The following is a 25,350-nucleotide window of genomic DNA, read 5'->3' as shown; positions in this document are numbered from 1 at the left end:
AGTTTTATTCCATTTATTACAGAGCTCGAGGATATCCAATCATTCATGAGCTTGGTGATATTCTTGGGTCATTTCTATTACAAGGGTATTCTGGTCATTTTACAGATCCGGTGTATTTCAATCCTTTCTTTCCATTCTGTCTTATTATTTAAATCAATCTTATCATTTACTTCAGTCATTTCGAACAATTCTAACCGCAGAATACCCTCGATAAATTACTCTTCAAGTATTTACTCACTATTCGAATATTTTCGGGTCAAGTGTCTTCTCAGATTTTACAAACGGAATATCATGAATTTTTCTGTACAAAGACAATATCTTAACAATTAAATTCGTACTTAATCAAGTTAAGTACAAATCCTCAAAGTACTTTCTCATTCAGGGTCAACTCATATTATTTTATCTCTCAAGGGCATTTTCGTAATTTCTTAACCAGATAATTTCGATATTAGCTCCTAACGAAAATAATTATAATTTAAAGATCCTATGGTTAATTTTTTTTCCAAACATTCTCTGATCTTGAAATGATTCTTTAACAGACTTTTAGCATCTTGATCAAACCCTCCTGGGGTTAAAAACCGGTTATCCAAATTTTGTAAGTAAATCTAGCATTTCTTATGCACATCAGTAGTTTCATCATATCAATGTCTTTTTAAACCTCTTATCCCACTTCCATGGTCAAATCTTGTCTTTTTACAATATAAGGGTATTTTCGTAATTTTATCCTACCAGAGTATTCTCATAATTTCTCATCCAAGTACCTTTAACATTTAACCTTTAATGACATATATTATAAGCTACAAATCCATGATAATTCCTTTATCATTAATCACATAACTCATAATATAATTCTAACAATCCCATCAATTTCTTATATTAATCATCTGAACCATAAGTAGTTGCCAAATTTCTACTGTATTCGGATCGAGTATAGAAATTCATTAACTACACAAATGAGACCAATATTATCTTATTCATGCATTTACCAATATTCACATGTTCATAAAGCATAAAGAGGTAGTAAAGTATTACCTCGATTTTCATGCAATACTGATCGACCATAAAAATTCCATTCGGACGCCTTTGATCTTCAATTCAACTTCCAATAATTCCTCAGATACATATCAACATAAATTATATAAAAAACGGAGCTTAATTACTATAAATGGATCGAATCGGGTGATAAATCAGTGAAAAACAGCTTACCGAGTTCGAATTTGGCGAAACGGACTTCGGATTCAGGACGTCGAAAGCATAAAATATGACTTTTCAGAAATTTGAAATTTTCGGTCAAAATCAAAGTCAACGGGTTTGACCGGCAATTTCGAGGCCTTCGGGTTTGAATTTCGAAAAATGGACTACGGAATCGGATTTGGAATGTCAAAAAATGTCAGGATAGGTATACTCGGTCAAAGTCAAAGGTCATTTAATGCCCGGTCAAAGCCAGTCAAAGTTTTGGTCAACAGTGGTCAACGCCGGTCAACAGTCAACGGTCGGGTCAACGGGTCGGGTCAACGGGTCAGGTCGGGTGGGGTTATGACCGGTCAAAATAGGAGCAAAATCGGTCAAATCGGTCATTTTTTTCTTCCCTACGTGCAGTGGCGGCGCGTGAACAGTGCTAAATTCCCGGAAAATTTCCTAAAAATTATTTTAAGCGATTTCGAGATACTTATAAAGCTCGGTTCACAATTTTGAATAGCAGAGAGCTCGATTTCAACAAATCGGAAACTTTGACCGCTTCACCTCCTCACGCGCCGCCGTCGACGGAGACCAAGAATGATACTGGCAGACTTGGAACGATGGAAAGAACACGATGGTGCGGGAGGTGTCGTAAACGGATGACCCGATCGTCATGAATCAATGAAAAACGAACTAAAATCGAGTTATTACCGATGATACTTTCGACTGAAATTAACGATGAACGGCGACGATTCACGACGAAATGTTTGAGGGGTTTTGTTCCTCAGTTGACAACGAACATAATGGTGGTTTCGGCTCGTCGATCGGAGGTCGGACGGTGAGTAGATCGGAGTTGAAAGTTGGTTGATCGGAGAGGGAAAACTGGGAAAATTTATGCTGATCTGCGCACGGGGGGAGAGTTTATAATTCTCTCCTATAGGAAATTGGCTAAATTAATAGTTTAGCCACTAAATTTCCTGCATTTCTTAAAACGGTCTGCCAACTTTGAAAATTTTCAATTTAATCCTCAATTTCTTCCAAAATTCCAATTAAATTCACAACTTTATAATTTCTTAAATTTAGCCCCTAAATTAGGGTGTTACAATTCTCCCCTCCTTAAAAGAATTTCGTCCTCGAAATTCATTCATGTCACATTATTGCAGAAATGAAACTTCCATCAGTTTTTTTTATATCTTCCATGTAGCTCTTATAGAAATACGGATCCTCCACTAATCCTTAACCAGTTGAATATACCTTCTTATCATAACTCTCCCTCATTTCAATAAAAGAATCTGAAAGAAAATTTCCTTATGTAATCAATTCAGCATCGGTCACGAGAGTAGGCTCATAAAGCAGTAGCATATCCCAAATTCATTTCTGGAGTCGAGTCAGAATTTCTCGGATAATTAACTCTCACATGGCTCGTGAGGTACTTTACAGCGTTAAAACAAATGTTACTGGTATTCCTTTTTGTACAAGTATAGCCTTAACGGATAGAAACTTCGGTTTACTCGTTATAGATAGGGACTCAGCCCTGGAGTTCCGGCTCAGAGAGATACGATTGTAGTCTAGGGGCATGTACTGATCAGACATATTTTGACATTTGACCGGCCGGTCTATCTTGAAAACTTTTGACTCAAACCAAAGCTCTGATACCACTAAATGTAACCCCCCAGACAGATGCGGGTAACCTGATCCGATCTGGGTTGTCACATTAGGGTCACAGGAGCGAACCACTGTAAAAATAGCAGAAAATTTAAAACTTTTTATCAGCAGATGTAAACTAATAAAATCAGTTGTCGCTATTTAAAAATAAAACAGATTTTCAAACTCGTATATAAATCAAAATACAATTACATGCCCCCTAATCACATGTACCATACTCTGCAACAACGCCAGAAGAACTCCCTTACTGAAGTCGATAGATGCACTGGTACAATTCTTTTAACCTGAAAAGGTGAGTAATAGAGTGAGCTTTGGAAAGCTCAGTAATACAGAACTACCAGATGATGCTGAAGAACGTGCAGATACAGATAAACATATTTTCCATATTGGTTTAGATATTTACAGATCTTTAAGTTGAGCTGAGGTCCATTGATATCGCATTTAGTAACAAATAGTATTCATTTCAGATGGGAATATTTCGGATGTCTAGGTTCAGGAGATCAGAACAGGTTTTCTAGTGTTTTCCCAAAAATCATATAACTTTTCAAATCTTTTTAAAACATATATATATATACCCCCATCTGTCAAGTCCAAAATGTGTAGGTTCCCCAGAACCATACACCCACCGTCAAGTCTAGTAGGCCCTGAGCACACAGCCGAAGAGCCGGTAAGTAAGGCCCTGAGCACACAGCCGAGGAGCCTCCATGTATACTTCCTCCAACATTACCCCCCAAGTAAAACATGTTCCGTCCGTAAATGGATATATCAAAAATCATAACATAATCCAGGTCAAGTATCATATCAAAATCCAGATCAAGTATTCAATCAGAATCCAGGTTAAGTATCCGATCAGAATCCAAGTAAGGTATTATAATAGAAATCAAATCGGAAATCAGGTAAAATATCCAGGTGATTAGGGAACACACCAGAGTTTACAGAAATTATTCAGAGGTACTGGATAATCTTAGCAGGTAGAGGAACACAGATCTTCAGTATACCGATAGAATATCGGAATTCAGAATCACTATTGGAAGAGTTCAATAACTGACAAAATCATCAATTATTAAGAATATGACTTGAGCTGGTAAGGAAGAAATGAAGATTTAGGACATTTACAGTCGGCGTCGATTTATCGGATTATTGAAATAACTTAAGTTTAACAACTCCCAAAACTAATGCATGTTGACCGGTCCATTCATTGTCCTACCAGGTATTCACTCTTTAATACCAACAACTATTATCCCTAAATCAACTTTTGAGTCATCACTGAACATATCTTAAGGAGACGAACAAATACTCTAATGGTTTTTATTTCCTTTTCACGCTTCCACGATACCATGAAATGCTAACGTACTTGATTTGTGGTTCATAATCTATAGGGATGATACATCATGTAAGTTCATCCGAATTTTCAGACTTATCCTAATCACTTACTTAATCCTCAGTCATTAAGGTTACTTAGTTCATTTAGCATTCAAGTCCATTCCAGTTACTTCGGGATTTTCCAGAGTAATTCAAACGTTCCTAATTTCAAATACATATTGTACTTCCGATCCATTCAATTTGGTCTTCGTAGTTGATTTATCGAACAAGCGTCCAATTCTTAGTACTAAATGAGATCTAGAGTTGAGCTGAATTGAATACTTCCAAAATTATCATCGAGCCAAACTTGAGAAGACGAACACGCATTCAAGTAATATCTATGTCATTCATGTATTGACATAGCTTTAGGGTTGATCTATTCACTTAAAATATGTTCCATTACTTTTAAAGGTAATCCAATACCTATGCTTATTTGGATTCCTTAATTAATCCAAGACATTTACTTAGTATAGGCCATAAGGGTATTTTGGTCATTTTTGCTTTTAGTTTTATTCCATTCATTACAGAGCTCGAGGATATCCAATCATTCATGAACTTGGTGATATTCTTGGGTCATTTCTATTACAAGGGTATTCTGGTCATTTTACAGATCCGGTGTATTTCAATGCTTTCTTTCTATTCTGTCTTATTATTTAAATCAATCTTATCATTTACTTCATTCATTTCGAACAATTCTGACCGCAGAATACCCCCGATAAATTACTCTTTAAGTATTTACTCATTATTCGAATATTTTCGGGTCAAGTGTCTTCTCAGATTTTACAAACGGAATATCATGAATTTTTCTGTACAAAGACAATATCTTAACAATTAAATTCGTACTTAATCAAGTTAAGTACAAATCCTCAAAGTACTTTCTCATTCAGGGTCGACTCATACTATTTTATCTCTCAAGGGCATTTTCTTAATTTCTTAACCAGATAATTTCGATATTAGCTCCTAACGAAAATAATTATAATTTAAAGATCCTATGGTTAATTGCTTTTCCAAACATTCTCTGATCTTAAAATGATTCCTTAACAGACTTCTAGCATCTTGATCAAACCCTCCTGGGTTTAAAAACCGGTTATCCAAATTTTGTAAGTAAATCTAACATTTCTTATGCACATCAGTAGTTTCATCATATCAATATGTCTTTTTAAACCTCTTATCCCACTTCCATGGTCAAATCTTATCTTTTTACAATATAAGGGTATTTTTGTAATTTTACCCTATCAGAGTATTCTCATAATTTCTCATCCAAGTACCTTTAACATTTAACCTTTAATGAGATATATTATAAGCTACAAATCCATGATAATTCCTTTATCATTAATCACATAACTCATAATATAATTCTAACAATCCATCAATTTCTTATATTAATCATTTAAACCATAAGTAGTTGCCAAATTTCTACTGTATTCGGATCAAGTATAGAAATTCATTAACTACACAAATGAGACCAACATTATCTTATTCATACATTTACCAATATTCACATATTCAAAAATCATAAAGAGGTAGTAAAGTATTACCTCGATTTTCGTGCAATACTGATCGACCATAAAAATTCCATTCGAACGCCTTTGATCTTCAATTCAACTTCCAATAATTCCTCAGATACATATCACCATAAATTATATAAAAAACAGAGCTTAATTACTATAAACGGATCGAATCAGGTGATAAATCAGTGAAAACCAGTTTATCGGGTTCGAATTTGGCGAAACGGACTTCGAATTCGGATTTAGGACGTTGAAAGCATAAAATATGACTTTTCAGAAATTTGAAATTTTCGGTCAAAATCAAAGTCAACGAGTTTGACCGGCAATTTCGAGGCCTTCGGGTTTGAATTTCTAAAAAACGGATTACGGAATCGGATTTGGAACGTCGAAAAATATCAGGATAAGTATACTCGGTCAAAGTCAAAGGTCGTTTAATGCCCGGTCAAAGCCAGTCAAAGTTTTGGTCAACAGTGGTCAACGCCGATCAATGGTCAACGGGTCGGGTCGGGTCGGGTTATGACCGGTCAAACCGGTCAAAATAAGAGCAAAACTGGTCAAACCGGTCATTTTTTTCTTCCCCACGCGCAGTGGCGGCGCGTGAACAGTGCTAAATTCCCGGAAAAATTCCTAAAAATTATTTTAAGCGATTCCGAGATACTTACAAAGCTCGTTTCACAATTTTGAACGGCAGAGAGCTCGATTTCAACAAATCAAAAACTTTGTTCGCTTCACCTCCTCACGCACCACCGTCGACAGAGACCAAGAATGACACCGGCAGACTCGGAACGATGCAAGGAACACGATGGTGCGGGAGGTGTCGTAAACGGATGACCCGATCGTCGTGAATCGATGAAAAACCAACTAAAACCGAGTTATTACCGACGATACTTCCGACTGAAATTAACGACGAACGACGACAATTTACGATGAAAGGTTTGAGGGGTTTTTGTTCCTCGGTTGACAACGAACACGATGGTGGTTTCGGCTCGTCGATCGGAGGTCGGACGACGAGTAGATCAGAGTTGAAAGTTGGTTGATCGGAGAGGGAAAACTGGAAAATTTATGCTGATTTGTACACGGGGAGAGTTTATAATTCTCTTCTATAGGAAATTGGCTAAATTAATAGTTTAGCCACTAAATTTCTTGCATTTCTTAAAACGGTCTGCCAACTTTGAAAATTTTCAATTTAATCCTCAATTTCTTCCAAAATTCCAATTAAATTCACCACTTTATAATTTCTTAAATTTAGCCCCTAAATTGGGGTGTTACATTAAATCTGCATCTTCCAAAAGCCAAAGTATGCACCATCGAACTTCTCAATTTTCTCGCTCCCACTCGAATTTGGCTTCGTTTGGATCGTTTCTGACAATTCTTGCGAACCACCGTGTATTAGAACACCTCCGTCGATAAATTCGTATCATCAACAAAATTTCACTATTCACGAAATTCACTATTCACGTGAATAGTAATGAATAGTAACCTCGCAAAAAATTGACAAAATTCACAACCAAAAGCTCTTTTATCTCCGGACTGCTGCAGATCTTTTACTAAAAGAGAGAAAATTTACAGGTGTTTACAAAAGACTCACTATTCACAAGAAAACTCTCTAGTAATGGGAGAAAGAAATGATTTTTTGGATGATTTTGAAGCTAAATGAGCTACGGTATTTATAGTTGAAGCTTAGGAACTAATCTTTGAAAATACCCTAAAGTGCAATGACTAAATGTGTGATTAAACCAAGCCTAAATTCAACAAAATTAGGCAGCCACCTATTTAGCAGCCCATGTGTTGCATGTGTTGCCATCCAACTTTGACTTCCAACAACCATTTCTTCACATCATCGGAGACACGTCTCAGAGTGCAAAACAAAGACACATACATGTTTCTGTTTAGGGAATCACCAACAAACCCTACACTGTTGAATATTGATTAAGGGAAAGTGATAAAGCACAACATGATCTCAACGTCCAGTACAACACATCTAAAGTTTATTTCTTTTATATATCAGAACCCTAGTTGCTTCAATTAACTCCTAAAACATACTAACAAGAAACTCAATTATGTTGGTACTTTCACTAATTGAGAGAGAGAAGAAAAGTACCAATATTAGTATCTATGTAAGTGTGAAGAAACTGGAGCGGATCGAACGGAGAAAGATGACAGTTGCGAGGTTTTCATAGCCACTGTGCAAGAAGAAGAAGAAGAAAAAAAGAAAGAAAGAAGAAGGAAATAGGAAGAAGGAAGAATGAAGAATGAAGAAGAAGAAGAAGAAGAAGACCTGGGGGAGGGGGTGTTGTTTTAACGGAATTAACGTGCCACGTCAGAAAAAATCCACGGAGATAACGGCAGGGACCATTTTGAAAACAAATTAAAAGTTTAATGATTATATTACAAGTTTTAAAAATTAGGTGACCAAAATGAAAGATACCTAAAAATTTGGGAAACTATTTATATACTTTACCCTTTTTTTTTATTAATCCTTCAAAATCTGGGTCACTCTCTCTTCCATAATATCATCTTCTCCACTTATTTTTCCTCTGGTAATCTCTCAGATTATCTTTAATTTTGATATATGAAATAAAATCTATAAATATGTTTGATGATAATGATCTAAACCTGTAAGAATTTTTTTCTCATTTTTTTGTGATAAAGTATAGGATTATGTTAGATTAAGCTTTTATCTAGTTGGAATCCAAATCTATATTCATGATTTGATGTCATGTTGGTTTTCAGATTTAGATTCGTTGACGAGGTAAAAAAGAGAGAGGGCTGGATTTGGGAGATCCGATCGTAAAAATTTGGCGTTATTTGAAAGAATTGTTTTGATGATAGTTTATTTGGTAAATTAATTAGCAAATGGAGTCTTCGTCGAGTCAACCGGAATTCGATTACTTGTTCAAGTTGCTGATGATAGGAGATTCAGGAGTTGGAAAGAGTAGTCTTCTTTTAAGTTTCGCTTCCGATTTCTTTGAGGATCTCTCTCCCACTATTGGTCAGTATTCATTTTTAACTGCACTCGTCAAATATATTTCCATTTTTATGTCTTATAACCTATAATGGCAGTGTCTTGATCCGTGGAACATTAAGTTGTATAGGCTTCATTTTCTTTTCATTTTCAGATTAAAAGGTGGATTAGCAAAAATAATTTTGATGAAAGTTGAAAAAATAACTTTCTTTTTTTATAAAAGAAAATATATGATTTTACTTTTGTGTGGATGTTTTTGTGACTCGTAATTTTCTAGTTTTATCAATCAAAACCGTCCCGTTGGATTTCTGTAAGCCTTCAATGCATTCACTTGATTATAAGATTCACTAATCTGCTTACATCTTTATGCCCTGATTTAGAATCTACTTATTTTCTTGTGTAGGTGTTGATTTTAAAGTGAAATATGTAAATGCTGGCGATAAAAAGCTGAAGCTTGCAATTTGGGATACAGGTTATACCTAAAGTTCACTAATGTATTATGTCTGTTTTCTCTTGGATTTTAAGATTCATATATGATGGAAGTGGGTTTTCAGTGATTGCTGCATTCTCTACTTTTGTTCTATATAACTTGAATCTGTATATATTATTTGACTTTTCTTATCTTTATAAGTTAAATCCTGGTAAAAAGTTGGCGTATCACAGTGACATCATATATGGTGATGTTTGGGTTACTTTGCTTTGTTTCCCTGTTAACCTATCACCTGTAATTTTATCAAGTTTTTGTTGAGCTTCTCTAGAAGGGAGACCTTTGTTCTTATTTCTCAAACCACTAAGTTTCTTCTCACCTATATTTTATGAGTGCAATGGACTTTTTAGAAATTTTTTTTTTGGGGGGGGGGTGTACAGGTGTTGCTAAATGGTCACTTATTTCTGACAAGCAGCATATTAACAAAATATTAACTTGAGAGTAGCCTCAAGAGTGTTTTAGTATACTCAAGCTCTGTTTGAGTAATGCTTTTGCTATTTCCTATTGTACTGATATTAAAGAATCATAGATGAATTGTGGTAGGGGGAACACCACTCGGAGTTGAGGTAGCTGGCTGCTATTCATTCTTTATTATTATTTTTTATTAGTCATTAAAAGAAAAAAATAGGAAAAGAATAAAAGAACTGGAACATATGGGAATCGGGTATGCTACCACATCAATATATTAATTTTCCATACTTTGCAATGCCTTCAAATAGAGATTTTTCCATTGGTGGAACTCATTTTAACTTGCCTGTACATTTGATATGCTTTTGTAGCTTTTTCAAAGTGAAAATGAAAAGGCAGAAAGGCAATGTATGCTCTCATATTTGGCATGGCCGTGATGAAATTTTAAGAGCCAACTTAATCTTGTTGTGCTTTGGGATAGAAAATTGCATTACTGAATCCGATCTTTATGGTTACTTCAAAAATGTCATTGCAATGGTCTGGACATTTTTTTACCTTTAAAATCAGTAAATTGAGATGCATGCAGGTCCTTTGTGGAAATATTTGTGAATGACGCAATTATGTGGTAATTATTGTGTCATCTTGTGCATCATTTAATTTGGTTAGACTTGCTATTTAGATTAATCTATTGGGCCTTTAATGATTGGTCTTATTGCTATAAGAATCCTTATTGATCTGATTATTTGTTATGATGCAAATCAGTTTTGCATGATGGAAAGTGGCTATTTTTGTTGCTCATGACTTCATGTAGGGGGGAAATTCCCCCCGGTTCAGTCTGACTAATCTATTCTGAATATGCATGCAGCTGGGCAGGAAAGATTCAGAACATTGACAAGCTCTTACTACAGAGGCGCACAAGGGGTCATTATGGGTAATTATTATCCCTGTTTCTAATTGTAAAACTGCTCCTCATACAAAACCTGTGCCCTTCATTCTCTTTTCTTTTGGTAAATTACTATAGTTTCTCATTTGAGTAGATTATCTTTTTGTAAATTTGTGGAAGTGAAATCAGCATTGTTTTGCTCTAATGTCTCTTTGTGTATATGTGTGTGTCTCTTATATCCTAATCTTCCCCCCCCCCAAAAAAAATGTTAAGTGGATTGGCGTGGTTTAGAATGAAAGAAAGCAACAAACCATAGAACTAAGATTGAAAACAAGTACAATGGAAGTAGGACCTCTTGAAATATGTAGGTTACATGAACCTTTAGATTTTGAAGTAAATTAAAAAAGCTTTTGTAATCTATTTAATAGCTCCTTTTTTATGCCTTTTTAGAGTCATCACCCAACCTTGTGTCCCTCGAGATAGACAATTTTTTACCAGTTCGCCTCCAATCCTCCCTTCATATGAGGCTGTGGCTGTCATCACTCTATGAACAACCTAAGAATCTCCCTGAAGTTATGAACAACCAAAGACTCTCCCTGAAACATCAAATTCTTCACTCCTCCCCTCACCCCCCCACCCAACAATAGCATACACATCATAAATAGGGTGTAGCATGCTATCCTTGCGCCCTTTCACATGCATCTTACCATGAAAATCTACAACTGATTTAATTTAAGGGCACGCACCAACTGCTCCAATTCACATAGTATTGCACGGTTTTTTGGCCTTGCATCATTAAAGGGTTTTTCATCCTCCATTATCAGATTCATCATCAAGACTACCTTTTGGTAAGATAATTTGTAATAGTAGCCATTAACTCCTTATGCCTATTAAATAAAAGATAAAAATGAAATAAGAAAATAGCATAGTAGTAGCTCCTGTGTCATGGTTAAAATCATGTTTATTTCAGCTTAAAATGCACTTTCTTTTCCCTCTTGTAGTCTTTGCTTTTTTTTTTAGCTGTAGCTACTATGTTTACATATTGCCCTGGCCTGGGTTAAAGATTAGATGCTTTTCAATTCTAAGCACTTTAAGTGTGCATTAATGTGATATTTAATTATTATCATTCTGATCAATTTTAAGACTTATCATGTATTTCTGCTCTTAACTTGTTTGGAGAATCACAATTTGAGATTTTCTCTGATTTTAACAGTTTGTGATGTAACACGGAGGGAGACATTTACTAATCTTTCTGAAATCTGGGCCAAGGAAGTTGAACTCTACTCGACAAATCAAGACTGCATCAAGATGCTTGTTGGAAACAAAGTTGATAAGGTAACTTAATTGAGATCTTTGAACTCTAGTTTCCCCTTTTGACTGTATGACGCTTAGGTCTTGGTTCAAAATGAGCGTTCCTTTTAACATTTTGCCTTCTTCTCCCCCTATTTAGATGTCCCCCCCACAGTCCTTAATAGTGTTGATCATTGTCTCTTATAACATACAGTTGTTTTTCTCTATGACACCTATGGAAAATCAAATTAAGCAGTTTTGCTACATATTTGAGGCTTGGTGAGGAATGGGAATTGTTTGTGCTATTACACTTTATCAATGACATACATTGATGGCAATTACGTCTGATAACCTAATTACATGTTTGTCTCTTCTGACACCAGTTTACTTCCATGTTCAGATTTGTATGCACGCCACATAATTACATCAAATATCAATGATGACACCATATTATTAATCTGAAAGACACTATCTAATAATATTGTCATTTTATTCTGTATGATGCATTACAAGAACATGCTTACTTGGAGATTTGTTTTATTTTGTCTACTTTTATGATTTCAATTGTTATTTTTAGTATTTGTAGATCTGTTTCAGGGTTTTATTTGGTATTCATATTTTCATTAACATCGAATCTGTTCTGTATAATTACTTAAAATTATTTCAGTTTCTTAGTAATTTGGTATCATGAATTTGAGCCATTGGAATGGTTTTTTCAAATATATCTTTCCTTGGTTGAGAATTTTCCTTATATACCTTTATCAATGTTTTTTCAGGAAAGTGAGAGGGTTGTAACAAAGAAAGAGGGAATAAACTTTGCTAGAGAATGCGGTTGTCTTTTCATTGAATGTAGTGCTAAAACACGCGTTAACGTACAGCAGTGCTTCGACGAACTTGTTATGAAGGTACTGAAATTAACCGCTGTTCTGGTATATGCAGTCGTCCACAATGCCTAGTTCAAGAAATAAATTTTAGTGAAACGATGTCAAATATATTTTAAACTGGGATTTAAATTGCAGTTATGAATGTGTTCTCAATCAATCGTGTTTATTGTAACTAAACGTAATGGATGCTATAGCAGTCGATTCAATATTATAGTGGAAACAGGAGCAGTTTAAGCGGGCATTTTTTTTTTGTTTTAGCTCTTTATGATTGCTCTTATGTATTTGAAAAGGTTTCCTTAGCTAAGGACTGGTGATTATGGCATTTTTAATGCAGATTCTAGAAACTCCGAGCCTTTTGGCGGAGGGCTCCAAAGGTGTGAAAAAGAACATCTTCAAACAGAAGCTGCCACAATCTGATGAAGCTGCGAGCGGTTGTTGCTGATAGTGAAATCTCTAACCCGAGCACGGTGGTTCTCTCCCAATTCTGACAATTATTTACTGTTTGATTATGCATTTACATATGAAACTCAATCTCCATGTAGTGGGCGTATAGCATTGTTTCTCAAAGTCGTATCGTGTAGGATTCCATATTGTATGACCATTTTGGATTGAAACAATCAAGGATTACATGGTTACTCGATTATTGGTGATTTTCTAGTTTGGTCATTCAACTAGGAAAAATAACTCATTTACTTTGTAAGCATTTGGTTTTTCTTTTTCTTTTAAAAAAATTCCACGCACTTGTTTAACTTATGGTGGCGATATTGTGCGAGAAGTATGGTTTTCGTCTCATCCGTTTTTGTTTTGAGGATGTCCTAGAGTCCCATGCAGGTGGCGGAATAAAAGGTCTGGCGGAGGACGGTGGCAAAAGCGTCAGAGGAAAGAGCAATCACACCTTCAGCTTCAAAGATCCTTCTCCCGGTGGCGACTGGCCCGACACGTGTTGTTGTGGCTGGCGACGAAGTTGGTAGGTAGTGGTAGTGGTTGTTTGAAAGCCTCAAGCGGGGTGAAAGAGATTTTAAAAGATAGGCATAATGTAAAAAAAAATTGTCTCTAACGTCTAATTGAAGAATATTTTAGCTCGTATTTTTTAGAATATTTTGATCTCAATGTTTTATTTTGAAGTAAATTATTCATAGTTGAATAGAAATTGTTAGTTGACTAGAAATCTACATTTGTTGTTGAAGTAACAAGTCATGTGTTCAAAGCAATGATGTGATACACACTTGTTCGAATAATTATGTGACGTGCTATGCGTTTAAGATGATGATGTGATATATATCACATCACTATTATGAACACGTAATGTATATCACATCATTACTATGGACATAAAAATTTTCACATAAACGACAAACGTTAATTGTTAGTCAATTAATGATTTCATCCAATTGGATTCCTTAAAATGAAATATTGAGAGCATTGTCCTTTAAAAAGATATGTCAAAAATAATTATTTTATCAAACGTTAGAGATCAACTTTGACATCATGCATTTAAAATATTTGTCAAATTATTTGTTTAGTACTGTTTTTTTAAGTGTCGTGAAAATATAATTTTGAAAAGTAATTTTGAGAAGTATTTTTGAATTATTATTATAAAAAATATTTTTTAAAAAATAAATAATCATTTTAGCTATGATGTTATAAGTTAAAAAATTAATTTAGATGGTATTTAATTTTTTAATGTTCTAATAAAAAAAATTCAATTTTATAACAAAAAATATATCAACTTCAATTATGATAAAAATATATAAAAATATTTTTATTGAAAAAAACAAAATATTTTTAATAATTATGTGTTTTTATGAAAATATCTAAAATTCAAAATAATTTTATACAAAAAACTTAGAATGAAAAGATATAAAATTTTAAACCCATAAACAGTTTATTAATTATATAATTATGTCTTGATAAAAAAAATATAAGTTTTAAATAAGTTTTAATAAATTATAAAATAAGCGTACCATTGGATAACAAATGAAGGTTAAAACTACAATTCGACTTTAAAAAGCACTTTTTCAAATGTAGAAATCTCAGCTTTTACGTTCAAGTTAAAAAAAACACTTTGCAAACACAGCTACTACTTCCGAATTTGTGATAAACTAAAATCTTTTATGCATGTCTTCCAGCACAATAAATAGCAGGTTTAAAAGATACTGATATGTACAATTCTGAGCAAGAAATTAGGCCAACTATCTACAATTTTTCAAGAGCACAAATGGCAACATAAGTCACATTCAGATTTGGTAAACAATATACAGCAGGAGAAGGCTAGCAATGCAGCAAACAGCCTTAATACTGTAACTTCACTTCTTTCTTTCGTATCAACGTGAAAACTTTACCTTTGTATAGTAAACGAAAATGGCGACGTTAGTTGGATTGTAAGATTGACAAGAGCGCCTTATGTTCTAGCCATCTTTTTCATTTTCACTATCTTGCAAAACGACACCCCTCACTTTTGCCCTGTCAACACCAAATTTAGGTCATCGGTATCGACCCATTCAGTGGAATTGTGTATCTTAATAAGTACGATGAAAAGTACCTACGACGTGCAGGTACAGCACGTTTGGTCACTTTTGCTGGGCTAGGGTCCTGAGCTGCATGTTTGTCTGGAGTCCAGTTTGAAAAGAGGCAAAAACAGTTGCTCGTGAAACCAATTCCAAGACAGTTCAAATTTAGGGATATAAAAGAAATAAAAACAGAAAATTAAGAAAGTCAAACTCTTAGTAAACAGATTCTTAGAAAGAAGGACAAACTTTTGAAGATTTGGGAAGTAGAAATAACCGAGAGAAAATGAGAGACGGTCACTGTCCCCTCCTCCCTTGGAACAAGCAATAAAACTCATTGGTTTCAAATAAGTACCTTGCAACGATATCGAAGCTTATTAATCATGATTTACTAATTTGACTGTCTACAATTACATTCCCTTTGACAGAGTATCTTGGTAATCATTGATATAACAATATAAGCACACTTCAAATTTTGGGAGCCACTCTTACTGCAAACCTAGCATCCCAGTTTCTTTCATTCTTTTTTAAATAAAGAAACTACCATCCAGATTCCACTGTGAAAATAATCTCAAGATTTTCAAACCCGACCTAAATCATATTGTAACGAATTCACCGCTAAACTGTAAATACAAAATTAACATACGAACCCTGAAAAAATCACAAAGGCATCTTGCAGAAGTGAATACGACATTTACCTGGGGAACTTTGGCCAGGAGCAGAAACATCTGCTTTGTCTAATGAATTCATTGTCTTTTGTAACTTTTGCCTCTTCGAATTTAGCTCTAATTGGCTCTGAATGGTTTCATTCTTTTCCTGGTAAATAGAAAGACTTTACAATACTATCATTCATTATAGCTACATAGTAATGAACTTTAAAAGTTTTAATAAAAATACAGCATATGCCGACTTAAAAACACATCTGCTACCAGAGGGATAAGCACTTGTCCATCTATCTATAGCAAAACCAAAACGGATTATATTTCAGAAAGGGGAATTTCAAGAAAAGAAGCATGAATACCTTTTCAGCTGATAACATTATTTTCAACTGCAAACAGCGCTCTTGTTCTAAGAGAAAAACAAAACGGAAATAATAATTAATTCCAGAACCAGAGATATTATCTCATAAAAAAAATAAAGAAATCCACTTTTGAAATGAAAATATTTGTAACTAATCGCAAACAATAATGACATAGGATTCCAAGAATGAGGATAGAGAATAGGACCTTGAATAAATAGATGTTGCAAGCCTTTAAATGCTTTAAAAAGTTCCAGTGAAAGATTAGCCATAGCGTCAGAAGCAGCAGAAGCAGTAAGTTTTGTAAGAGAAAAGGAAATCCGAGGCATTCCTTTTGATTTCTGAGCAACTAACTTTGCAGATTTAGTATCTGAATCACAGAAAGAACGAATATCACAATAATTGAACTTTGTTTGCAAATTCTTTTTTTCTTAAATCCAAAAGATTTACATTTGAAATGAAATCATTACAAAGCGGAATTTTGAAAAGAATAATTCAATCCTCCTAAGTCTAAATTTCTTCATCCTTCCAAGCAAGTCTCAAGAGCCAACTTGGCTCAACTGGAGTTTCAGTCTATGAAAGTTATTTAGAATCCTTTTACAGGGGCAAGTTTAGTAGGAAGCCCTTCCAACACACTAGCTGGTGCTTCCAATTGGGATTTCAAGAGAGAATCATCAAACTTACCATTATAAATTTTGTTGAATTTTGGCATCATACTTATTTTGGTCAATTCTTGGACAAATATTAACAGCATGATGGATATGAGATCACTAACCATTACATAGGGCACTTTTCATGCAATTGATAATAAAAATTGGTGATATAAAGTAAAGAAATGATGCATCAATAATTGACATCATATATTTCATTTTCATATCATAAATTTTATTTATCCAAAATCTATGTAAAGTGTGTAAACGGAACATCCACCACCAAAAATTCTTTTATCGCTAATTATTTCAGAAAAATATAAAATAAAAACAATGTTAAAAATTTTCAACAAAAAGTTGAAATAAATAGGCAAAATTCAACAAAAAAAAGCTAATTTGGGCAGCTAGAAACTCAAAATTAGCTGCTAGAACAAGAGCTAAAGATTAAGAATACAGTTTCACAGATGGTCAAATAGAACAAATAAAAATGATCATTATTGCTTACCATTTGAATCAGGCAATGCTTCCAAGAGAAGCTTTACATCCTCAGACTTAACGGAGGCTAGAATATAGTGAATGAAGTCAGACCAAGAGCCGCCTATTCCAACACTGTCCCTCTGCACATTAAACCATTATTGAAAAAAAATAAAACTAAATAAAGAAATCAGTAAATAAACCCTTCAAAGCAAAAGAAGAAGAAAACCATGTCATCAAGCTGCGAAACCGAGCGTACGGACTCCCAAGTGGCGTCGCGGAAATCAGTGACACAAATCCTTAGATGAGATGGATCCGGAGAATGAAGGTAGAAAACGAACTCGCTTGATTGGCCCAAACCCGAATTTGAACCCGTCCATTCGACCTTGGGTTGGCCGAAAATTGGCTCAAATTCTTCCAACACCGCTGGCATGTTGGAGAGGAAGGGTTTGGTTTAGGGATTTCTCAAAGAAGTTTAACAATTTGTGTTTGTTTATCAAAGAAGACGTAAGAAAAGTTTGTGTAAATCCTTAAAAATATTCATAAGTTGTGTCACCCAACCAGTTTACTAATTACTACCTCGCCGTTTATGAACTTTACATCCAATCAATGTACTGGAAGTTTGACCCATCCACATGTTTGAGTAAAATATTAAAATAGTCTTTAGGGTAATTTTTCAATTTCTTAACAGTAAATTACATGATCAATCACTCTCATTTACGTAAAAAAAAAATCACTAAATTTAAAAAACATTGTGAAACTCATGTTTACACACATCTCTTTTTCTTCGGTTCCAATCTTAATAGACTCCAAACATATCGAATATTATAAATTGTCTAGGATGATAACAGTTGGCAATGCTTCAACTACTTCCTTTTGTACTAGTGGAGTTCAGTATTGGTTCAGATCATTTTCAAATATATACCATAAAATGATCTCAATTAATTTGTTATTTTTAAAATTTTAATGGGAAAAAAAGTGAAAACTTATTCAAATATTAGTGACTATTTGTATAATTTACCCTTTTAAATTTTTTAAATTCACCGTATAAAGTCAATAATCCTATAAAAATCAGTCAATAATCTATTAAAAATCTAACGACAGTTAATCATCAGTGAATACATCTTAATTAAATAAAAAATAATAATCAAATATTATATTTTTTTTTCTAAATTCAGTGAAGAAATGTATACAAAACTTAAATAAAAATGATCAATCTTGTAATTTACTCATTTCTTAATTATAAAAAGCAACAAAATCACCATTGATTAAAACGTAATAAATTAATTATTTTTATTAAAATGTTTACCGTAAACTACGAATTAGTCACTCACAAGTTCCTATAGTTCTATTTTAATCACCCAATTATGTAAAAAAAAATTTCAAAATAATAAATTAATTAAAGGATCGATTTTTTTAAAACATTTTATTGTTTCTGGTCAAGGGATCAATCTTTTGAAGGAAGAGATCAATCTTTTTTTATGAGGGTTTGTTTCTTTTTCTAAGAGATCGATTATTTGAATCAAAATTCTTAGAAAACTTTTCTTTAAAACGCAAAAAAGATTGAGTAAGCATTTAATAAGGTTCAGCTAAGATATATTTTTCAAGTAAATTTAGAATTAGAATTATTTTTTATAAATTTTAATAAATTAGATTAAGTAAAAAAAACATTTATATATATATTATATGAAAATACTAAAATTCAAACTTCAATGGAAACACCCCAGTTTCCCTACTAGTGAAGATACAGTACTTGTTACTACATAGAATGTAGATGATCAATCAGCGCAAGTCTTCTCCAACAAACGAGTAACTGTACGCCTTGACCACTCCAACTACCTGAAACAACAAGTTACCTTCATGATTCAAGGTCTCAGACTTAAGAGCTTTATCGATAATGAGTTGTCGGTGCCCGTAAAAGTTGTCTCGAATACCACAATAATACACCTACATTGCGGACTTCGATCGTTAAAGAAATGAAATCAGAATATGAGAAATTTCATAATGCAGGTAAAGGAAAGTTGTGACTTGTTGGTACTGTGTGGTAATCCGGTCACTGAGGTGGAACATATTGCAACAATCTTGAATGGCTTGATCATGGAATGTGATTCGTTTGTATCAGTAATCACAAGTGGTGAACCGTATACTCTCAATGGGTTTGCATCTTTTCTTGTGTATATGGAGTCTCATATCACTGTTACCATGCATATACCAACAAGTGTTCACTCCTCACAATATGTGGAGGTTCTAATGATGGCGTAAGTGGTAAAAGGAGGCATCAATCTAACTACAAGGCGTGAGGGGATAGGTCTGGTGCACGTACCGGAGGATGGAGTCATGCTAGGTCACGACCATAATGTCGATTATGTGGAATATTAGGGCACCTCGTCAATCGATGCTGGCATTGTTTCGACCAGAATTTGGAAAGCCCTTCCTCTCCACATCAGTAAAAACAATCCACTGATCAACAAGCCAATGTTAATGCATGTTTCTGCTCAAATGATTCCTATAAGTATCAATGTAATGCCTGTTTAATCCCCCTGCAGGTCTCGACTCAGATAAAGATGCTCCACAAGTTGACACTACTCAAGTTTTTTGTTTGATAGGACCAAGTTAAGAGATAGCAAACACCACTTGGTACCTTGATTCGGGAGCGACGCACCACGTGATGAATGACTTGAAACCATTGCAAGCATCTTGCAGCCATACTGGTTCAGGTAAGATACATATTGATGATGATTCGACTTTGACTATTGGTCATATTATACAGTCCTAAATAGCATGTTAACTAAGTCGCCATTAATGATATGTTGCATGTTCCTCGAATTACAAGGAATCTTTTTTTGATGTCTAAAACTGCTAAGGATAATGAAATATTTTTTGAGTTTCATTTGAATGAGTACCATGTGAAGCATGAGCACATTAGAAGAGTGTTGTTGAAAGGGGTTTAGGAAGGTGGACTCTACATGTTTGATGTTTCACCAAATTCTCTTGATATTCCAGAGTTGATGTTATTCGTATATTCGACCCTATAACAGACACAAGCAGGATTACCGTCCTCAACCGTGTGTCTTTATCGGATATTCACCCGCATATCATGTTTATCAGTGTCGTTCAGCCAATGCACGAGTGTTTATATCACGACGCATTGCCTTTGATGAGTAGATATTCCTCTTTGTTGTTTACAAGTTCTTTGTTGCCAAGTAATTCTATTTTTGAGTCACCCTCACTTACCATACTACCTTGTGTCAACCTAGCTTCCAGTGTTACACAAGTTCCGTACCAGATTCAAGCACCAGATTAGCTCCAGAGGGCACTTTTGGTTCGGCTACTAGTGGTGCTATGTAGACTAATTCCTCGGGATCTTTTTCAGCTTTAGCAGCTGCTAATGAACTAGAAAATGAAATGTCAAACCCAAAAATCCTCTCAAAGCTTTTAGATTTTTAGGCAAAGGCCACTGTTGCATAGTCTTTCTTCTTTCAGGGTCAGTTGTTACTCCCTTAGCTGAAATTAAATGTCCCAAATACTCTACTTGTTGTTGGACAAAAAAGCATTTACTCTTTTTGGCATACAAACTATTCTTCAGCAGGATTTCCAACACCACTCTTAAATGATTTTTATGCTCTATCATACTGGAACTATAAATCAGAATATCATCAAAAAACACAAGGACAAACCTCCTCAAATATGCTCCAAATAAGTCATTCATCAAAGCTTGAAAAGTAGTTGGGGCATTAGTAAGTCCAAAAGACATAACTTTAAATTTATAATGCCCTTGATGAGTTCTAAATGCAATTTTATGAATATCCTCATCTTTAATCCGAATTTGCCAATAACCAGATCTCAAATCAATCTTTGAAAAGAATTTAGCCCCATGTAATTCATCTAATAAATCTTCTACTATAGGAATAGGAAATTTATTCTTAACTGTATAAGAGTTAAGATGCCTATAGTCCACACAAAACCTCCAAGTTCCATCCTTTTTTCTAATAAGTAAACAAGGAGAAGCAAAAGGACTCTTACTTACTTCTATGATAGATGAGGCTAACATATGAGCAATCTGTTTTTCAACTTTAGTCTTGTGATGATGAGCAAATCTATAGGGTCTTAGATTGACTGGTTGTGTCCCTTGTTTCAGAACAATGGCATGATCATGTCTTCTGTTATGAGGCATTCCCTTAGGTTCCTCAAACACTTCCTGGAACTCCTTTAATAAATCTTGTAAGGGTAGAGGAATTTTACTTTCCTCTACTTCAGCATTCAACAAATAGATTTCCCCATTCACTTCAGTATCCTTTTCAACTAACTTCTATAATTTTTACCTGAGATTGGTTTGATGATTGGTAATTTCTAAGTTCCTCTAATCATAACAGTCTTTCCATCCTTTTCAAAACTAATTGTCTTGGCTTTGAAATCCATCATTATAGGGCTAAACTCTTCCATCCAGTCCATTCCCAGTACCATATCACTTCCCCCTAAAGACAACTCTGAAATCATACTAAAATTCATAGCCTTGCATCTTCCAACTCACTTGATTGCTTTTGGAAGTACTGAATAGTTTCTCCCCATTAGCTACTATAATAACTAATGGTTGAGTCTGAACAAGTTCCACTCCTTCTTTAGCCCACTTAGGAGTCACAAAACTATGTGTGCTTCCACTATCAATTAGCACATTAAGTGGTTTTCCTCTGATAAAACCTTGAATTCGCAAAGTAATGTGCCCCACATTACCTGTAATAGCATTGATAGAAATTTCCAATGCTTCTTTAGTTACATCATTCCCTTCTCCATTTTCTCCTTCTGCCAATTCCTGATCAGCAGAATCTTCCTCCTCTTCCATAATGTTCAACTGTCTCACTTTGCATTGATGTCCAGGAGCAATTTTCCCCTACATTTAAAACACAAATTATTTGCTCTACGATATTCCAGTAAACTCTGTCTTGTTTTTGAATTTGGAATAGTTGTCTTAGGCTGCAAACTTTTAATCCCATTGTTCTGTTGGCCACTTGATGGAGTATAAGGAAATTTTTTTTAAGAATATTTATACTTATTTCCTTTCATCTCATTAGTCAACTCATAAAGTTTGGCCTGCCTGTAAGCTTCAGACAAATTTCTGGGCTCCAACTGTTGAACTATGTTTTGATATAACAATTTAAGGAAAATGGTTTTTGGACTTGAATTGAATTTACAAAATGTTTTTGGACTTAATTGAATTTATTCAAAGTTTTAAAAGGTTTCAAAACTAATTCAAAGTCCATTAAATTCGGATTTGAGCCAAAATGCTAAAGGGTGTCAAAGTGCATTCATGCACCCCTGCAATGCATCCATGCACCTGCACTAGTGCATCCATGCACCATGCAGTGCATCCATGCACTCAAACACCGAATGAAATTAGTGAATCGATGCATCAAGGCTGTGCATCGATGCATTCTGATGTCCATCCATGCACGAAGGTTGCAACAACTAGTTTATTTGAATTTAATGAAGGGGTATCGATGCACCTTGATAGTGCACCGATGCACCATGTTATGGGCAGTCTTTTTGAGTAGAAAAACCATCCGCAAACGGCTACAAAACATCCCCAACGGCTATATACAACATCAAACACATTCCAAGCTATAAATACAAGCTAAGGACACTTGAAGAAAAAAGAGAACAACTATCCAAGTAATCAAACACAAGAGAATAGTTTTTCATTCTTATTTCATCTTTCTCTTGTAAATATTTTGTTCTTGTGAGCTCAATCTTGTAAACACCTACCTTAAAGAGGTTGTCTTGTTTACTTATTTTATGATTTTGTAAAGGGGAAAGGTTATAGCTTATCCCGTGTAAAAGCTAGGAAAAGGTTCTAGTTTAGCCCGAAAAAACTAGGGAGTTGTAAGGTTATCTCTTTGTCCTAAAAAGAAAGAACAAATTAGTGAATTTGTTGGAAAATCCTTAGTGAGGAGCTAAGGTAGTGGACGTATACTTTGGTTTAGAAAGTCAAACCACTCTAAATCGCTGTGCAATTTTCTATCTTTCAATCTCTTTACTCCCTAAACTCAAAAACCGTTCCGACCCCTCTTTGCAAACCATTCTGATTGTCGAATCGAGCTTCTGAAAATCCCAACAATTGGTATCAGAGCCTAAGTCGTTAGAAGGTTTAACCACCTTGAGACGATCCTAGAAGAAGCTCTACCAATTTCCGATATAACCGAGAAGATGGCTTCCACCTCCGGCTCGTTTCACATGGAAGACTCCCTACCAACCGACAAGCCTTCATACTTCAATGGAGCAAACTATAGTCATTGGAAGAAATTAATGAAGTTATTTATCCAAGCCAATTATCTTGATGCATGGGAGATGATCGAGAGTGGATACTCTTCTCCAAAGAAGAAGGAGAAGAAATGGAGTGACCAAGAACGGAAGAAAGCTCAACAAAATGCCAAGGCCATGCACATGTTTTTTTGTGCATTTGGTATAGATATCTATGAAGGAGTTTCTTCTTGTTCGAATCCTAAGGAGCTTTGGAATAAGCTCAAGGAAATCCATGGAAACAAGAAAGAATAACCAACAAAGGTGGTGTCTTTAATGGCTCTTGAAGAGCCCGAGGTATCTTCTAGCTCAAATGAATTAAATTCTTATTCTTTTGATGAGTTACAATATGCTTATAATAAGTTGTATTTGGGATTTGAGACCATGAATTCCAAATATAAGAAAATGATTTCAAAATTTAAAATCGAAAACGATTTTCTTTTGAAAACAAAAATAGATTTTGAAAGCCAAAATGAAATTTTGAAAAAGGATTTAGAGCTTTCAAAAATAAAAATTGAAAGTTTTGAAAAAGAAAATCTTGATTTAAAAGTTAAGCTTGAATGCTTAACAAAAGAAAAAAGAAATCATTTTAAATAATTCATTTAGTTCAATAATGACAATATGCTCACATTGTCATTATCATGGTCATAAGGAACATACTTGTCCTTTGAAGAAAGGAAAACGCTTTAAAATTAGGAAAGTATGGGTTCCGAAAGGAACAAGGGGCATTGAAACTAACGTTCAAGGATCTAAAGCAATTTGGATACCAAAATCTACTTAAATGTCTCTTGTAGGTGTGTGGGAGCAATAGTGATGAAAATGATGATATTCAAGATGCTCTAGCCACACATGAAAAAGGAATGAGTAACCTCTAAGCTTAATGTTTTTAATTTTGGTTATTTGGTTGCTCATTTGATTTTAAACATGCACGAGTTTTGGTTTTAAATGATTATGCATTATTGTTTTAATCTCATGTATGTTGAAAAGATGTTTATGATGAACAATTTTAAAGTTTTAATAATTTTTCATAATTTTTTAGTTCATCATAATAAAATTTTGGTCAAAATTGGTTCTAAATGCAAATGATATCTCTCTAACAATTGATATCAACTTTTCAAATGTTTTTGAATTTACAAATTTTAAATTTTTGACCTAAATTTAAATGATTATGCTTATGGTTTAAATGAAAATGATATCTCTCTAACAATTGATATCAAAATTTTCAAAATGAATAACATTTTTTGAAACTTTATGCATATGCACTTAATTTTAACAAATGATATTGATATCAAATTTCAACAATTGGTATTGCATAAAGTATTTTAGTCTTTGATATATTGAATTTCATGTGCTACTAACATATTTGTTATTCTTTGTAGAAATTTAATTTCTTTTTAAGTGTCAAGTTCTTAAAGCTAAATTTTGATTGGAATGCATTTATTGAGGGGGAGCTTTGATTTTTCAAATGATTTTTAAATGTCAAATTTACCACTTACTCTCCAAAGTTATTTTGAACTTCAAAGATCAAATTATTTTTGATATAACAAAAAGGGGGAGAAGTTTGGTTTGAAAAATTCAATTTCTAAATGAAAAAGGGGGAGCTTAACATTTTCATATATTTGCCAACAATTGTGAACAATTGATATCTTTTTCATTAAACAATTTATTAAGGGGGAGTTTTGCCAAAAACAAATTTTCAAATGTTTTGTTATATCAAAAAAGGGGAGATTGTTGAACTATGTTTTGATATAACAATTTAAGGAAAAATGGTTTTTG

The 25,350-nt window shown here is 34.1% G+C and overlaps 2 protein-coding genes across 4 annotated transcripts; one reads left to right on the top strand and one right to left on the bottom strand.

The window, feature by feature from the left end:
- Positions 1 to 8,198: 8,198 nt before the first annotated feature.
- Positions 8,199 to 13,281, top strand: LOC120122688 (ras-related protein RABC1-like). 2 transcript variants are annotated; one of them, XM_039141811.1, is made up of 7 exons: positions 8,199 to 8,254; positions 8,448 to 8,706; positions 9,083 to 9,151; positions 10,440 to 10,505; positions 11,671 to 11,792; positions 12,524 to 12,652; positions 12,966 to 13,281. In XM_039141811.1, the coding sequence occupies exons 2-7, from the start codon at positions 8,571 to 8,573 to the stop codon at positions 13,071 to 13,073; spliced, it is 630 nt and encodes a 209-aa protein (XP_038997742.1). In that variant the 5' UTR covers positions 8,199 to 8,254; positions 8,448 to 8,570; the 3' UTR covers positions 13,074 to 13,281. The 2 variants fall into 2 exon arrangements, with proteins under 2 accessions (XP_038997742.1, XP_038997743.1); XM_039141812.1 differs by lacking the exon at positions 8,199 to 8,254 and adding an exon at positions 8,311 to 8,332.
- Positions 13,282 to 14,771: 1,490 nt separating this feature from the next.
- Positions 14,772 to 17,820, bottom strand: LOC120122661. Of its 2 annotated transcripts, none has more exons than XM_039141781.1 (7): positions 17,510 to 17,820; positions 17,312 to 17,423; positions 16,365 to 16,526; positions 16,160 to 16,206; positions 15,837 to 15,954; positions 15,174 to 15,240; positions 14,772 to 15,094 (listed from the first exon to the last, which is right to left on the bottom strand). In XM_039141781.1, the coding sequence occupies exons 1-7, from the start codon at positions 17,711 to 17,713 to the stop codon at positions 15,040 to 15,042; spliced, it is 765 nt and encodes a 254-aa protein (XP_038997712.1). In that variant the 5' UTR covers positions 17,714 to 17,820; the 3' UTR covers positions 14,772 to 15,039. The 2 variants fall into 2 exon arrangements, with proteins under 2 accessions (XP_038997712.1, XP_038997711.1); XM_039141780.1 differs by having other exon boundaries at positions 15,828 to 15,954; positions 17,510 to 17,818.
- Positions 17,821 to 25,350: the final 7,530 nt, after the last annotated feature.

This window comes from Hibiscus syriacus, unplaced genomic scaffold (genome assembly GCF_006381635.1).
Source record: "Hibiscus syriacus cultivar Baekdansim isolate YM2019G1 unplaced genomic scaffold, ASM638163v2 tig00110387_pilon, whole genome shotgun sequence".
Classification (NCBI taxonomy): Eukaryota; Viridiplantae; Streptophyta; class Magnoliopsida; order Malvales; family Malvaceae; genus Hibiscus; species Hibiscus syriacus.
The sequence above is the reverse complement of the archived record's forward strand: the minus strand, read 5'-3'. Positions and strand labels throughout refer to the sequence as shown.